Source organism: Palaemon carinicauda, chromosome 4 (assembly GCF_036898095.1).
Source record: "Palaemon carinicauda isolate YSFRI2023 chromosome 4, ASM3689809v2, whole genome shotgun sequence".
Lineage (NCBI taxonomy): Eukaryota > Metazoa > Arthropoda > Malacostraca > Decapoda > Palaemonidae > Palaemon > Palaemon carinicauda.
Window position 1 is genome coordinate 75,745,575 of NC_090728.1, and position 16,821 is coordinate 75,762,395.

The following is a 16,821-nucleotide window of genomic DNA, read 5'->3' on the forward strand; positions in this document are numbered from 1 at the left end:
AATGTGGATGGCAGTCCAAGGGAGGACTGAAGAACCTTCAGCAGCAGAATGGTCTCCCACCGGCAGCCGTCATAGCCGGCACAACCTTCCCGGAGCCTTGTGTCCACAAGGGAAAGACTGAGTGACTAAACAGCTGCTTATGTAGGAGCCCGGCCGGCACCGCAACCTACCCGGCAAACGGTGAGATTGCAGGACAACGGCCACAGGATTGCGATGGCTAAGTCATCGCTAAAGGACAGAGAGGGGAAGGGAAAAGGGTCCTGTATCTAGTGCAGAAGAAGGCGGCAGGATTGCCACCACTTCCACACAAGAGTGAAACAATGTTTCAGTATCGGCGCCATCCTAGGCGGCAGAAGAATATCTATTCTTCAGCCTAGGGTCTGCCGAATCTATTAAGTGTAGAAGAAGGCGGCAGGATTTCCGCCCCCTCCACACAAGAGAGAAACAGTGTTTCAGTATCGGCGACATCCTAGGTGGCAAAAGAATACTATTCTTCAGCGTAGGGTCTGCCGACACAGGACTAGTCTTCTAGACCGTAGGAGAGAAGATGGTGGCAACATACTACCACTTCAGGTGCGGCCTAGGGAGGCTTAGCCTCCTATGTCGGCAGCTGTAAGCCGGCAGGGGAGTGACTACTCGCCCAGCTGCTCTGCCACCGGCAGAAAGACCGAATACTCTGAAGTTCTGTCGAAAACCAAAGCCGGGATCTCACCGGCAAAAGTGGGAGACAGAAAACCCTAGCCTAGTCAAGCAGGAGTGAACTACTCTATGGTAAGACCACATAGGGTTGTCGCCTACGGCAGCACTCAGAGGGAAGAAGGGATTACCCTTAAATCTCCACAGGAGACAAGTGTCGAGTTATATAATTCTAGAAGATGTACTATCTCCCGTTGAATTGATAAAACGATATACGAGGGTAAACAGGGATGTCTGAAAGTATACTACAGCGCATAGGCTGGGTAGCCTAGCGCAAGACGAGATCTCGGTTACCTAATTCGCCGAAACTCTTAACGTATACGATCGACAAAGGGAAGAGGAAATTATACATAAAATATATATCTTTGCTAGTATAATTGTGCCTAAATAGCTTTCATAATTTATTAATGCTATTACAACCGGGAAAGTTGTTCTGCTAACTAAATAACACATGCATAACGAACGACAGCACCCATGGCGCCTCCGGTGACAGGCCTAGCTCCTTAACACAGTAAATTACTCTAATTTCACGGTGAAGCAGGATCTAAAAATTATACACTGTAATGAATAAATACTCAACTTTCCAGAAGCAAAAGAAGCTGGAGATTGCATAATAAATCTTCACAAAAGCGATCAAAAACGTTAGATCAACAGGGAACACCACCGTGCGAAATCGCTACAAAAATAGGAATGAATGCCATCTGGATACAGCGCCATCTAGATACTCGTAGTAGTACGGGAGGAAGGGTAACCTTGATAACGCCTCCCCTTCTAATTTGCCACTCTTCCCCCTCGAAACGAAAACGCTCTTCAGGGTGAAGATTGCTATGTGTCGTATCAAGATATACGTCCCGATATTATGCGATATCCTTAAGAGAAATTTTAAGGATATTCGCGCCAGGAGTTAGAATTCTGGCGACCTAAAGGTTTATTCTCTGGGAATATCACTGTAGCCAAATTTCCCTTAGAAAGCTACTTATAGGAACCTTCCATCAGGACGACATAGCTTGAGCCCAAAAATGTACATATCAGGTTCTGGATGTACTCCCTGGATAATATTTAATCTCTGATAATAGATCGATATTTCTCTAAAGAAAGTATACTAATAGGACAAATATTTTCTTGAAAATAATATATTTCCTTTTACATAATAAAAATGAAATACTTTTGCTTGGTAAGTTAGTATTTTCTTTTCATTTCTTGCAAGAAAAAAGAAAATGAATTTACGTATTTTGCAAGTTATTCTTCGTAGAGTTTACGTCACGTGTTTTGTGTTGTCATGTATCTGGCGGAAGCACTCTGACAAACCGAATGATTTCCTTTCATTGTGTTACCAAGTAATCTTATTACAGCATTCCCATCATCGGAACACCGAGTAACGAAATCAAGTGTTTTAGTGGTCTGTATCATTAGTTATGAGATTAGTACAACTTACCATAAAATTAAGAAAAAAAGTCTGATGACGTCATATTTCTGGCGGAAGGCGAGAGGCAAATCATATGATTTCCTTCCGATGCGTTACTATTCCAATAATTCAAACATCGAATAATGATAAAACGAATTTTTTAACAATTTTCAAAGAAATGTGAAGATTTAACTGAATTAAAAATCAAAATACAGAGAGAGAGAGAGAGAGAGAGAGAGAGAGAGAGAGAGAGAGAGAGAGAGAGAGAGAGAGAGAGAGAGAGAGAGATACGTATTCTTTTTATAACTAATAATGTCTATAAACGAACTGTAGAGAAAATGTGATACTCAATAACATATTGGCACTGTTGTAATATTCATTATGAATAGATTTCGAATGTAAAGAAAATTATGTGACTCAGTGTTATTCGTACTATATGTGTGCATAATCGTAAAACGGCAGCGAGACCTTGAGATCAGCTGATGCCAACCAAAAGTAATTCAAAAGTATTTGTTGATTACTGATATGATCAAGAAATTGAAAAATAAAATATAAACATGCTTTAATAAACTACAATTAAACACAATAATGTCTAATGAAATATGAAGGCTTAATATTGAACTAAAATTTGAATACTGTATGAAGTTTAAAAAATAAACTACCCATATGCAATTACGAGAGCGAGCACACACACGCACAGAGAAAGAGCTACAACGATTTCACATTATACCTAATGATAAGATGAACTGTATGGAAACTGATTTCCTGTAACATATTGGCGGTGATGTAATATTCATCATGAAGATATTTCTAATAAGTTAAGAACTTATAAAAAAAATATGCCATACGTATGTACGCCATATTTTGATACCGTAGGTAGCGGCACTTTCAGATCAACTGATCATAACCAAAGGTAAACAAAATTTTGAGTAGTTCTCGATTGGTAAAATGCTTCCAAATTGAAAAATAGAATACAAAAATGCATTAATAGAGCATATGATATCCTATGAAACAAGAAAATGGAATAATGATAGTGTAAGAAAATATTGATAAAATATGATTAAGAGAATAAGAAGTTTTGGAAAGAAGTGAAGAGAGTAAGGAAGGCTGGTTAAAGAATTGAAGAGACAGTGAAAGATGGAAATGGAAGGTTGTTAAAAGGAGAGGAGGCAAGGAAAAGGTGGGCGGAATATTTTGAAAGTTTACTGAATGTTGAGGATAATAGGGAGGCAGATATAACTGCTGTTGCAGGTGTTGAGGTGCTGATGATGGGAGATGAGAATGAGAGAGAGATTACAAGAGAGGAAGTGAGGAGAACACTAGATGAAACGAGAGTAGGAAAAGCATCTGGCCTGGATGGTGTGAGAGCTGAGATGTTGAAGGAAGAGGGTGTGACTGTACTTGAATGGTTGGTGAGATTGTTTAATATGTGTTTTGTGTTGTCAATGTTACCAGTAGATTGGATTTGTGCGTGTATTGTACCACTATATACGAGTAAGGGAGATGTGCATGAGTGTTGTAATTCAAGGGGTATTAGTTTGTTGAGTGTAGTTGGAAAAGTGTATGGTAGAGTACTGATTAATAGGATTAACGATAAAACATAGAATGCAATCTTGGAAGTACAGGGTGGTTTTAGAAGAGGTAGGGGTTGTATGAATCAGATTTTTACATTTAGGCAGAAATGCGAGAAATATTTAGCAAAAGGTAAGGAGGTGTATGTTGCATTTATGTTTCTGGAGAAAGCGTATGATAAAGTTGATAAGGAAGCAATGTGGAATGTGATGAGGTTATATCAAGTTGGTGGAAGGTTGTTACAAGCAGTGAAAAGTTTCTACAAAGGTAGTAAAGCATGTGTTAGGATAGGAAATGAAGTGAGTGATTGGTTTCCGGTGAGAGTGGGGCTGAGACAGGGATGTGTGATGTCGCCGTGGTTGTTTAACTTGTATGTTGATGGAGTGGTGAGAGAGGTGAATGATCGAGTGCTTGGACGAGGATTGAAACTGGTAGACGAGAATGACCATGAATAGAAGGTAAATCAGTTGTTGTTTGCGGATGATACTGTACTGGTTGCAGACGAGGAAGAGAAGCTTGGCTGATTAGTGACAGAATTTGGAAGGGTGTGTGAGAGAAGGAAGTTGAGAGTTAATGTGGTTATGAGTAAGGTTATGAGATGTACCAGAAGGGAAGGTGGTGCGAGGTTGAATGTCATGTTGAATGGAGAGTTACTTGAGGAGGTGGATCAGTTTAAGTACTTGGGGTCTGTTGTTGCAGCAAACGGTGGAGTGGAAGCAGATGTACATCAGAGAGTGAATGAAGGATGCAAAATGTTGGGGGCAGTTAAGGAAGTAGTAAAAAATAAAGGGTTGGGCATGAATGTAAATTGAGTTCTGTATGAGAAAGTGATTCTACCAACTGTGATGGATGGATCGGAGTTGTGGGGGATGAAAGCGACGGAGAGGCAGAAATTGAATGAGTTTGAGATGAAGTGTCTAAGGAGTATGGCTGGTGTATCTCGAGTAGATAGGGTTAGGAACGAAGCAGTGAGGGTGAGAACGGGTGCAAGAAATGAGTTAGCAGCTAGAGTGGATATGAATGTGTTGAGGTGGTTTGGCCATGTTGAGAGAATAGAAAATGGCTGTCTGCTAAAGAAGATGATAAATGCAAGAGTTGATAGTAGAAGTACAAGAGGAAGGACAAGGTTTGGGTGGATGGATTGAGTGAAGAAAGCTCTGGGTGATAGGAGGATAGATGTGAGAGAGGCAAGAGAGTGTGCTAGAAATAGGAATGAATGGCGAGCGATTGTGATGCAGTTCCGGTAGGCCCTGCTGCTTCCTCTGGTGCCTTGGATGACCGCAGAGGTAGCAGCAGTAGGGGATTCAGCTTTATGAAGCTTCATCTGTGGTGGATAACGGGGGAGGGTGGGCTGTGGCACCCTAGCAGTACCAGCCGAACTCGGTTGAGTCCCCTATCAGGCTGGGAGGAACGTAAAGAGGAGAGGTCACCTTTTTTTTTTCATTTGTTTGATGTCGGCTACCCCCAAAATTAGGGGAAGTGCCTTGGTATATGTATGTATGCATGATCGAGATTATTGCCGAATCATAACGTATCATAATAAATCTACGAAACTTCATTTTTTAGTTTGACATGTGACGAAATCGACTTACGACGCATCTCTCAGTCCCTATCTCTGTCGTAAGTCGACGACTACCTGTACTCGCAATTTTTCGCTTATCGCGGCTGTCTCTGCAGCATAACTATCGCGATAATCGAGTTCTGACTGTATTTAACTCATCAAACCATTGGCCCTGCAGACTGGGGAAAGGCTGTGAGGATACATTTCCTTGGCGGACATAAAGATACCGCAAGTGTGGGCCCCAGGGCCTGGGCAGGTATGCATAGCCACAAGAAGCCAACACACAGACAAACACTGTAAAGAAAAAGCAGAAAAAGATTAATGGCAATCCAAAAATGCGACGAGGAAGAGCGCCAACAACCATTCTCCATCCGAGGCCAAAAGCAAAGAGAAGCAGAGTCACAGGTGTGTGAGTGAAAGGGGTAGCTGGCTTCTCCCCCTACTCCCCACTAACTAGCGGGATGGGTAGTTAACCCTCATTAAATTTTAATGGCTTGTCCTTTCAGCTTCGCTGAAAATAATAACCCTATAAATAGCATAGGTTTGTATTCCAGTTACGGGACAAGCTACTCATAACATCGTAATGATTTTAACCCTTTTACCCCCAAAGGACGTACTGGTACGTTTCACAAAACCCATCCCTTTACCCCCATGGACGTACCGGTACGTCCTTGCAAAAAAATGCTATAAAAATTATTTTTTTCATATTTTTGATAATTTTTTGAAAAAATTCAGGCATTTTCCAATACAATGAGACCAACCTGACCTCTCTATGACAAAAATTAAGGCTGTTAGAGCAATATAAAAAAAATATACTGCAAAATGTGCTGGGAAAAAAATAACCCCTTGGGGGTTAAGGGTTGGAAATTTCCAAAGAGCCTGGGGGTAAAAGGGTTAAGTTCTTAACAAATACATAACACTCCTCCCTTTGAAAGATTGTTCTTAACATATGTAGCTTCCTCTTTTTCCATCTAGTATTGTAGCTTGAATATCAATAATAAAAACCATAATAAGTAACTAATAATGATTCATAATGATGATAATAATGTAATAATGTATAGTACTCTACTTACCTACTGAACTGCTTATTCAATTTTTTTGCTTTACGACTCTTGGGGTGTACTACTTTTTTGTTGTCCTTAAGTACATTTATATTAGGTTTCCCCTAAAAAGAACAATTAATACATAAACGAGTTAATATTAATGAACCTTATCCAGAGAGACGTAAAGAATATAGCAATACAAAGATGTCTCACATTCAGTTAAAAAATAGAAATGAAAATAAGTACAGTACACATAATAAATTATCACATCCAAAGAAAATGACATAAAAGTACTAAAACTATTAAATTAATTCAACATTTAATACAATTTGAATATTTCTATGAATGTAATGTATGTTTGTTTATGTCCTGGTTTACAGTGGCATTCCAGTAGTACGTTACTGAAGAAATTATAAATTTGGAAATACTTTGTATTTTTCCCAAAAATACAAACCTTTAGCTATTTATAGGGGTATCACTTTCGGCAAAGCAGAAATGATGAGCCATTAGAATTTAGCAAGGGTTAACCAACCATCCCACTAGTTGGTGGGGGCTAGCACCTACACCTCTCACTCACAATCCTGCGTCTGTGCTTCACTATGCTTGTCAGTAGGGCTTTATGGGGACCTGGGTTGGCAGGCAAGTTTGTATAAATACCTAAAGGTTTGTATCGTTAGGAAAATACAAATTTCTAAATTTGTTCCGTAACTGGAATATAAACCTACGCTATTTATAAGGGTACGACTCACTCATTAGGAGGGTGGACGTCCCTGCCAATCTGGCTTTTTGACTTTACCCGGAGATTTCTCTTTCGTGTGTGTTAGCACCAAAATGAAGGAAACTGTAACACCTCACTAACCTTACATGTAAGATCTGAGGCCTACACAAGCTGTGTGTGTAGAGATACTAGCAATGTGACTGTCAAGGTAAGATTTCCTTTGAGTCACAGGAGTCATTCGAGATCACCAAGACATTCCCAATACCATCTCCCTAGGGTATGGGGATGCAACAGTACAGTATTGACAAAATACTAGGATACACAGGGAAGCAATGGTTTACCTGCAGTGGTTTGAGATCAGCTGCGCAAAGTACCCTAGATACATATTTCCCTAGAGAGGGGAGGATGAAGTAAAGAAAAGAGCCAGTCATTCCTTAACATTCACTCTGACTAAAACCAGGTAACCAATGCCCTCAACCTTCTGCTACTTGTCCATTAAAGAGCTTGAGGTATTAAACTAGCTGTTGTGCAGCCACCACAGGGCCGATGGAAAAGGTATCGAGTCTCCTGTGGGTCACATCTTGCAGGTAGTGGACAGTAAACGTCGCCTGACGTTTCCACATGGCCATATGTAGAACTTGCGCCACAGAGTAGTTAAGCTTGAAGGCCAGAGACGTAGCAATGTCCCTTATGTCATGAGCTCTGGGTCGGCGTGTTAGAGGAGGATCTGGATTCAGTGATTGGTCAATGACCTTGCAAATCCATGCTGAAATCATGTTTTGAGTGATCATCCTCTAGTCCTCCCTGTGCTGACAAAAAGCAAAAGCACCCGAGGACGAGCTGCTGCTTTTCTCTTGAGGTAGAGCCTCAAACTCCTCACTGGGCATAGTAACGGATGATCTGGGTCAGTTAAAGAACGAAGACTAGTTATCCGGAAAGAGTCGAATCTCTGATCCACTACCCCAAGATTTTAAGTTTTAGCTACGAACTCCGGAATGAAGCTAAACTTTACCTCTCCCCATCCCCTGGAATGGGGGATGTCATATGAGAGACCATGAAGTTCGCTGACTCTCTTGGCCGAAGCTAAAGGGAGTAGGAACACCGTCTTTGATGTGAGGTGGCGATCTGTTGCTTGGAGTAATAGTTCGTATGGATGTCCTTTAAGGGACCGAAGAACTCAAACCACGTTCCAAGGATGAGGTCTCAATTCTCACTGGGGATAGGTAAGTTCATAAGTCCGTATTAGGAGTGGAAGTTCAAGCGAAGAGGAAATGTCCACTCTTTTCAGTCTAAAGGCAAGACTCAAGGCTGAACAATAGCCTTTTACTGCCGAGACAGAGTATTTCCTCTCGCAGACATACGATAAACTCTGCTATTGCTGGAATAGTAGCATCGAGTCGAGAGATACCCAGCGAAGAGGAAATGTCCATTCTTTTCAGTCTAAAGGCAAGACTCAAGGCTAAGCGATAGCCTTTTACTGCCGAGACTGAGAGCATTTTCTCTAGCAGATATACAGTACAATGAACTCCGCTATTGCTGGAATAGTGGCATTGAGTGGAGAAATACCCTTTCCAAGACACCAACCACAGAAGACATTCCACTTCGCCTGATTACTTTTGCAGATGTCCAGACATCTTTTTTACAACTTGTTGCAAAAAGCCTTTCTGAAAGAGGCGATACTAGATAGTCTCCAGGGGTAAAGTCAAAGCGAAGCTACGGCTTTGTTAAAGATGTTGGCGTGTGGTTGTCCGAGTAGATCGTGTTGTGGAGGAAGTTCTCTTGGAAGCTCCGTCAGGAGTTGCAGAAGGTCTGGGATCCATTCCGAAATGATGCCATAACGGAGCTATAAGGGTCATTGAGAGATTGATCGATGTTCTGGTCATGTTGAGCACTCTTCTCATCAGACAGAACGGGGGAAATGTGTTAACGTCGATGTTGCCCCACCGTTGTTGGAATGCATCTTGCCCGAGAGCCTCGGGGTTTGGGACTGGGAAGTAGTACAAAGGGAACCTGAAGTTCAGGGACATTGCGAACAGATCCACCGCCAGGGAACCTCAAAAAGTCAGGACTTTGTTGGCTTCTAGATGATCCAAAGACCATTTGGAACCCACTATCTGAGTTTCTCTGCTCAGGTTGCCAGTGGGCACATTCCTTTTGCCACGAAAAGCGAGCTGATAGTGTTACCAAATGGACTTCCACCCATCTCAGTATTTCTACTGACAGATGGGATAGGGGCTGCAAAAAAGTACTGCCTTGCTTGTTGATGTAAGCCATGACTGTGGTGTTGTTTCTCATCACCACCACTGAGTGGCCCGCCAAGAACTAATGGAACTCTTGAAGAGCCAGCAAGGAAGCCCTTATGTCCATGAGATTGATGTGCTGGTACTTTTTGAACTCTGACCATAGGCCTGAGGTCGTGTGGTGCAGCATGTGGGCCCCCCACTGTTCTTTTGATGCGTCTGTGAAGAGAAACAAGTCCGGGGAGAGGACGAGAAGGCCGATGCTCTTTAGCAGATTCTCGTCTGCCACCCACCACCCAAGCTCCGTCTGTTCTCCTGGTCCCTTGGGGGATCAGAATGTCTGGGAAATCGAAGGCCTGATTCCAGTTGGACTTCACCTGCTACTAGAGAGATCGAATCTTGAGGCGACCGTTGGGAACTAGACGGGCTGGAGATGATAGCCACCTCTGGTATGGGAGCTCTTCTCATCTGAGAATAAGTCTTGCGACCTTTCTCAGCCTTACTACCCTGTCGTTAGATGGGAAGGCTTTTTGAAAGTTGGTGTCTATAATCATTCCTAGGTATACCAGTCGTTGAGAGGGAAGCAGTGAAGACTTCTTGAGGTTTACCATGATCCCTGGATCTTAGCAGAGCCTCAGAAGTCTGTCTCAGTGCTGAAGAAGGGCTGCCACCAAGTCTGCTAGGATCAGCCAGTCATCCAGATAGAGTAGGAGACGAATGCTGATCCTGTGACCCCAAGATGACACAATGGCGAACACTCTTGTGAAGACTTAAGGGGCTGTAGATAGACTGAAGCATAGCACCTTGAACTGGTATTTCTTGATGTCTAGACTGAATCTGAGATACTTCTTCAAAGACGGATGGATTGAGATCTGGAAGTATGCGTCCTTTAGGTCCAGTGTGCACATGAAGTCTTGTGGTCTTACCGCATGTAAGACCGCGTCTGCCGTCTACATGCTGAACAAAGTTTGTTGGACAAACTTGTTCAGAGCTGAGAGGTCGATGACTGGTCTCCAGCCTCAAGACGCTTTTACACAAAAAGGAGTCAACTGAAGAAGCCCGGGGGGTCACCGAGGACCTCTTGGAGAATGCCCTTCTCCAACATGGCCTGGACTTCGGCCCGAAGGGCCTGTTCCTTTGCGGATCCCATCGCAAAGGACTTTTTCGACACTAGAGTCTTGATCAGTGGAGGGAGAGATGATGTGAACGGGACGCGATGCCCTAGAGGCTGTCCAGAGTTCAGCCCCCAGTTGCATCCACCTCTTCCAACTGGTGGACAAGAGGGAGATCGCCTATCCTAGTGTCTACGGCCACGGCCACCTCCTCTAGGATATTTCCCTCAACAGCAGGAAACGGATTCTTAGACACCCTGTTTTTAGCTGCAGTCCTATTTAAAGGCGGTTTTGGCTGGTTGGTCTGTGGGAGAGCTGGTGGTTTGTGGGTCCTAGATGTTAGGGCCTATGGAGGAGAGAGTCCTAATGAGACTTCATCCAACTCTCCGCCGCCTGCTCAACATCTCCCAGCTCAAACAAAGAGGAGCCCTCCAGTGCGGGACTTGGCGATAGAACCTCTCGACTAACGAGTCTGTGCCTAAAGATGGTGTTAACAAACAAGTTCACGACTTGGTGGGCGAGGAACGCAATAGTGTGAGTGTCCGAAAGAAGGAACGTCTCCATCGTCTTCCTGGTGCCTTCTTTGTGAAAAATCCTCGGTCTGCACCAGGTTCCACAATGATCCTAAGCACAGATCAAGCCACGAAGTAGCCTGCATGGCGTACTTCGCCACTTTTTCCTGGTTCAGGATCTCCGTAGACGAGAACGAGACTTGAAGGTCGGAAAGTCCATCCAGAAAAAATTCCCTTTGTTAATTCCTTTAAGGAATGGTGTAAAGGAAGAGTAGGGAGGGGCTCATCAAGGACCTCATAGCATCTCCTTTGCTGGACATCCGGAAGTGGGAGGAGTTTTGAGGACGAGCCAGAACGGAGCGTTGCAGAGAAGTCTGAGAGCTGGGAGGAAACCTTCCACCTGGCACTCTTTAGGCCCTGAGACCAAGGCAATGCTGCACTGGACTTTTAGGAGCTTCTGAGTGCCAAAGACACAATCGAGGACCGTGTCTTTGCCCTCTCGAGGAGCCATCGCTGGGCCTGCAGGTCAGAACTTACTAAAAGACATGTTCTGACTCTCTCTGTTCGGCTTCCGAAGGACTGACAGCTAGATCGTCGTCTTCCAGCCACGAGAAATCATCAAAGTGTAGGTTGTGGTCGATGTGATGGGTGTTCAATGGCCTGACTCCCTCTGCAGGTCTAAATATCGCCATCATCTTGAAGTACTTATATTTCCTCCTAGGAGAGAAAATGTCTCCAGAGCAGAGGGTTTTGATGGAAGAACCTTCTGCTAGCCAACCATCAGAGGAAGGATGGATTCCTCTGCGGGTTTTGATGCTGTTGTATTGCCATCACGCGGGACTTTATTGCTAAGGGAGGACAAGCATGAGTCTGGCAGGGACTCTTCCCTGCTGTTTACCTCTGACTGAGATGACGAGTGAGGTACTATGTGGAAAAATACATGAGAAAAATACAAATTATTTCTAGATTTATTACTTATTTTGTTACTTTATTGTTTGTTTTAATTGTATTTCTTATCCTGTTTAATTTTTCTATCTTCAGTCCCTCACTTTAATATGTTATTTTTATTACTAAAATAAATTTTTGAATATACTTACCCGATGATCATGTAGCTGTCAACTCCGTTGCCCGACAGAAATCTACGGTCGGGATACGCCAGCGATCGCTTATACAGGTGGGGGTGTACTCACCAGCGCCATCTGTGGTCAGGTACTCCAGTACTTCTTGTCAACAAGACCTCAATTTTCTCCTCGGTCCACTGGTTCTCTATGGGGAGGAAGGGCGGGTCATTTAAATCATGATCATCGGGTAAGTATATTCAAAAATTTATTTTAGTAATAAAAATAACATTTTTCAATATTAATCTTACCCGATGATCATGTAGCTGATTCACACCCAGGGTGGTGGGTGGAGACCAGTATACATGTTAACAAAGAAGCTAAGTATCCCGTATTTCATTTTTATTAGTTATTCCAAATAACAATAAAAAACAAATAAGTACCTGGTAAGGAAGTCGACTTGAACCATTACTCTGCCTTTAATAAGTACGTCTTCCTTACTGAGCGTAGCGGTCCTCTTAGGATGCTGAACGACTCTTAGGTGGCTAAAGTATAAAGGGCTGCAACCCATACTAAAGGACCTCATCATAACCTCTAACCTAGGCGCTTCTCAAGAAAGAATTGACCACCCGCCAAATCAACCAGGATGCGGAAGGCTTCTTAGCCGACCGTACAACCCAAAAACAACAATAAAAGCAATCAAGAGAAAGGTTAAAAAAAGGTTATGGGATTATGGGAATGTAGTGGCTGAGCCCTCACCTACTACTGCACTCGCTGCTACGAATGGTCCCAGGGTGTAGCAGTCCTCGTAAAGAGACTGGACATCTTTGAGATAGAATGATGCGAACACTGACTTGCTTCTCCAATAGGTTGCATCCATCACACTCTGCAGAGAACGGTTCTGTTTGAAGGCCACTGAAGTAGCCACAGCTCTCACTTCATGTGTCCTTACCTTCAGTAAAGCAAGGTCTTCTTCCTTCATATGAGAATGAGCTTCTCTAATCAGAAGCCTGATGTAGTAAGAAACTGCGTTCTTAGACATTGGTAGCGAAGGCTTCTTAACAGCACACCATAAGGCTTCTGATTGTCCTCGTAAAGGTTTTGACCTTTTCAGATAGTACCTAAGAGCTCTGACTGGGCAAAGTACTCTCTCCAGCTCGTTACCCACCAAGTTAGATAGGCTAGGGATCTCGAACGATTTAGGCCAAGGACGTGAAGGAAGCTCGTTTTTAGCCAAAAAACCGAGCTGCAAGGAACATGTAGCCGTTTCCAATGTGAAACCTATGTTCCTGCTGAAGGCGTGGATCTCACTTACTCTCTTAGCTGTTGCTAGGCATACTAGGAAAAGAGTTTTTAATGTGAGGTCCTTGAAAGAGGCTGATTGTAGCGGTTCAAATCTAGATGACATCAGGAACCTTAGGACCACGTCTAGATTCCAGCCTGGAGTGGACAACCGACGTTCCTTAGAGGTCTCAAAAGACCTAAGGATGTCCTGCAGATCTTTGTTGGAGGAAAGATCCAAGCCTCTGTGGCGGAAAACCGCTGCCAACATACTTCTATAACCCTTGATCGTAGGAGCTGATAGGGATCTAACGTTCCTTAGATGTAACAGGAAGTCAGCAATTTGGGTTACAGTGGTACTGGTAGAGGAAACTGCATTGGCCCTGCACCAGCTTCGGAAGACTTCCCACTTAGATTGATAGACTCTGCGAGTGGATATCCTCCTTGCTCTGGCAATCGCTCTGGCTGCCTCCTTCGAAAAGCCTCTAGCTCTTGAGTCTTTCGATAGTCTGAAGGCAGTCAGACGAAGAGCGTGGAGGCTTGGGTGTACCTTCTTGACGTGAGGTTGACGCAGAAGGTCCACTCTTAGAGGGAGAGTCCTGGGAACGTCGACCAGCCATTGCAGTACCTCTGCGAACCATTCTCTTGCGGGCCAGAGGGGAGCAACCAACGTCAGCCGTGTCCCTTTGTGAGAGACGAACTTCTGAAGAACCCTGTTGATGATCTTGAACGGCGGGAATGCATACAGGTCGAGATGGGACCAATCCAGCAGAAAGGCATCCACGTGAACTGCTGCCGGGTCTGGAATCGGGGAACAGTACAATGGGAGCCTCTTGGTCATCGAGGTAGCGAACAGATCTATAGTTGGCTGACCCCACAGGGCCCAAAGTCTGTTGCAAACGTTCCTGTGAAGGGTCCACTCTGTGGGGATGACTTGACCCTTCCGGCTGAGGCGATCTGCCATGACATTCATATCGCCCTGAATGAACCTCGTTGCCAGCGTGAGCTTTCGACTTTTTGACCAAATGAGGAGGTCCCTTGCGATCTCGAACAGCTTCCTCGAATGAGTCCCTCCCTGCTTGGAGATGTACGCCAAGGCTGTGGTGTTGTCGGAGTTCACCTCCACCACCTTGTTTAGCTGGAGGGACTTGAAGTTCATTAAGGCCAGATGAACCGCCAACAACTCCTTGCAATTGATATGAAGCGTTTTCTGTTCCTGATTCCATATCCCCGAGCATTCCTGTCCGTCCAATGTCGCGCCCCAGCCCGAGTCTGATGCGTCCGAGAAGAGATGATGGTCGGGGGTCTGAACAGCTAACGAAAGACCTTCCTTGAGAAGAATGCTGTTCTTCCACCACGTTAGAGTAGCCCTCATCTCTTTGGAAACAGGAATTGAGACCGTCTCGAGCGTCATATCCTTGTTCCAGTGAGCTGCCAGATGGTACTGAAGGGGGCGGAGGTGGAGTCTCCCTAACTCGATGAACAGGGCTAGTGATGAAAGAGTCCCTGTTAGACTCATCCACTGCCTCACCGAGCATCGGTTCCTCCTCAGCATGCTCAGGATGCACTCCAGGGCTTGGTTGATTCTTGGGGCCGACGGAAAAGCCCGAAAAGCTCGACTCTGAATCTCCATACCCAGGTAAACGATGGACTGGGAAGGAACGAGCTGGGACTTCTCTAAATTGACCAGGAGGCCCAGTTCCTTGGTCAGATCCATAGTCCATCTGAGACTCTCCAGACAGCGACGACTTGTGGGAGCTCTTAAAAGCCAGTCGTCTAAATAAAGGGAGGCTCTGATGTCTGCCAAGTGAAGGAATTTCGCAATATTCCTCATCAGTCGCGTAAACACAAGAGGTGCCGTGGTCAGGCCAAAGCACAGGGCTTGGAACTGGTACACAACCTCTCCAAAGACGAATCTCAGAAAAGGTTGGGAGTCTGGATGGATGGGAACGTGAAAGTAGGCATCTTTCAGATCTAACGAGACCATCCAGTCCTCCTGCCTGACCGCTGCTAGGACCGACTTTGTCGTCTCCATTGTGAACGTCTGCTTGGTGACATAAGCATTGAGCGTACTGACGTCCAGCACCGGTCTCCAACCTCCTGTCTTCTTGGCCACCAGGAAGAGACGGTTGTAAAAGCCCGGGGATTGATGGTCCCGAACTATCACCACTGCCTCCTTCTGTAGCAGGAGCGACACCTCTTGTTGTAACGCTAGCCTCTTGTCCTTCTCCTTGTAGTTGGGAGAGAGGTTGATGGGAGAAGTGGTCAGAGGGGGATTGCGGCAGAACGGAATTCTGTATCCCTCCCTTAGCCACTTGACAGACTGAGCGTCTGCACCTCTGCTCTCCCAGGCTTGCCAGAAGGTCTTGAGTCTGGCTCCTACAGCTGACTGGAGAGGAAGGAAGTCAAAGCTTGCTTTTCGTGGACTTGGCACCCTTCTTTGACTTGCCCCGGTGACTGTCTGCACGGGTACTTCCTCTACTGGAGGCTCTACCACGAAAGGGCGGAATGAACCTAGTAGCAGGTGTATCAGCAACAGGGGTGCGGTAAGATCTAGGCACGGAAGGTAAGGTTTTCGCCTTACGTGCTGAAGAAGCCATGAGGTCATGTGTATCCTTCTGGATAAGAGCCGCAGCCATCCCCTTGATTAACTCCTCCGGAAACAGGCACTTGGAGAGAGGAGCAAACAGTAACTCTGACCTCTGGCAAGGGGTGATACCAGCCGATAAGTAGGTGCATAGATGTTCCCTTTTCTTGAGGACTCCTGAGACAAAAATAGCCGCAAGTTCGCCAGAACCATCGCGAATTGCTTTGTCCATACTGGACATGATCAGCATGGCCGCGTCTTTGTCAGAAGGAGCAGTCTTCCTGCTTAAGGCTCTAGACTCCAATCGAGGAAGTTAAAAGGCGCGAAAGACTCCCTTCATCAAGTGGTCCAGATCTGAAAAGGACCAGCAGACCTTCGAGCGTCTCATAGCCGACCTGCGGGGAGAGTCAACCAAACTTGAGAAGTCGGCCTGGGCAGAGGCAGGAACCCCCAAGCCAGGTTCCTCTCCCGTGGCATACCAGACGCCCGACTTAGAAGCCAGCTTAGGAGGAGGAAACACAAAATAGGTCCTTCCCAGTTGCTGCTTGGACTGCAACCAATCCCCCAAAACCCTCAAAGCTCTCCTTGATGATCTGGCGAGGACAAGCTTGGTGTAGGCAGGCGTAGTAGACTGCATGCCCAGAGAAAACTCGGAGGGAGGAGAACGAGGGGTTGCAGACACGAAGTGTTCAGGGTACAACTCTCTGAACAGAGCCAGGACCTTGCGAAAGTCTAAGGAAGGCGGCGAAGACTTGTGTCCTTCCACCTCAGATGGAGGATCATCCAGATGGGCAGCTTCATCCTCAGAAACCTCATCGCCTGAGAGTTGAGTAGCGAGAGGTAAAGGCAGAGTGGCAGGCTGAATGACTGAATCCTGCAGAACGGGTTGTAAGGCATGAGGCTCATGCTGCATGGCATGCGGCTCAAGCTGCATGGGATGAGGCTCATGCTGCATAGAATGCGGCTGCTGCATGGTATGAGGCTCGTGCTGCATGGGTTGAGGAGGCTGCCTCATAGCATGAGGCTCCTGCCTCAA

At 45.2% G+C, this 16,821-nt stretch overlaps 1 protein-coding gene across 2 annotated transcripts in view; it reads right to left on the reverse strand.

Annotated features, from left to right (window-relative positions):
* LOC137640017 (translation machinery-associated protein 16) overlaps nt 1-16,821 on the reverse strand; it is a 166,278-nt gene that overhangs the window by 112,042 nt on the left and 37,415 nt on the right. Inside the window, exon 2 of one of the 2 annotated variants that reach the window (XM_068372376.1) lies at nt 6,308-6,399. The exons of the other annotated variant lie outside the window; for it this stretch is intronic. Within the exon in view, the coding sequence (XP_068228477.1) occupies nt 6,308-6,399 (92 nt within the window). The remainder of the gene's footprint in view (nt 1-6,307; nt 6,400-16,821) is intronic. 2 annotated transcript variants of the gene reach the window in all.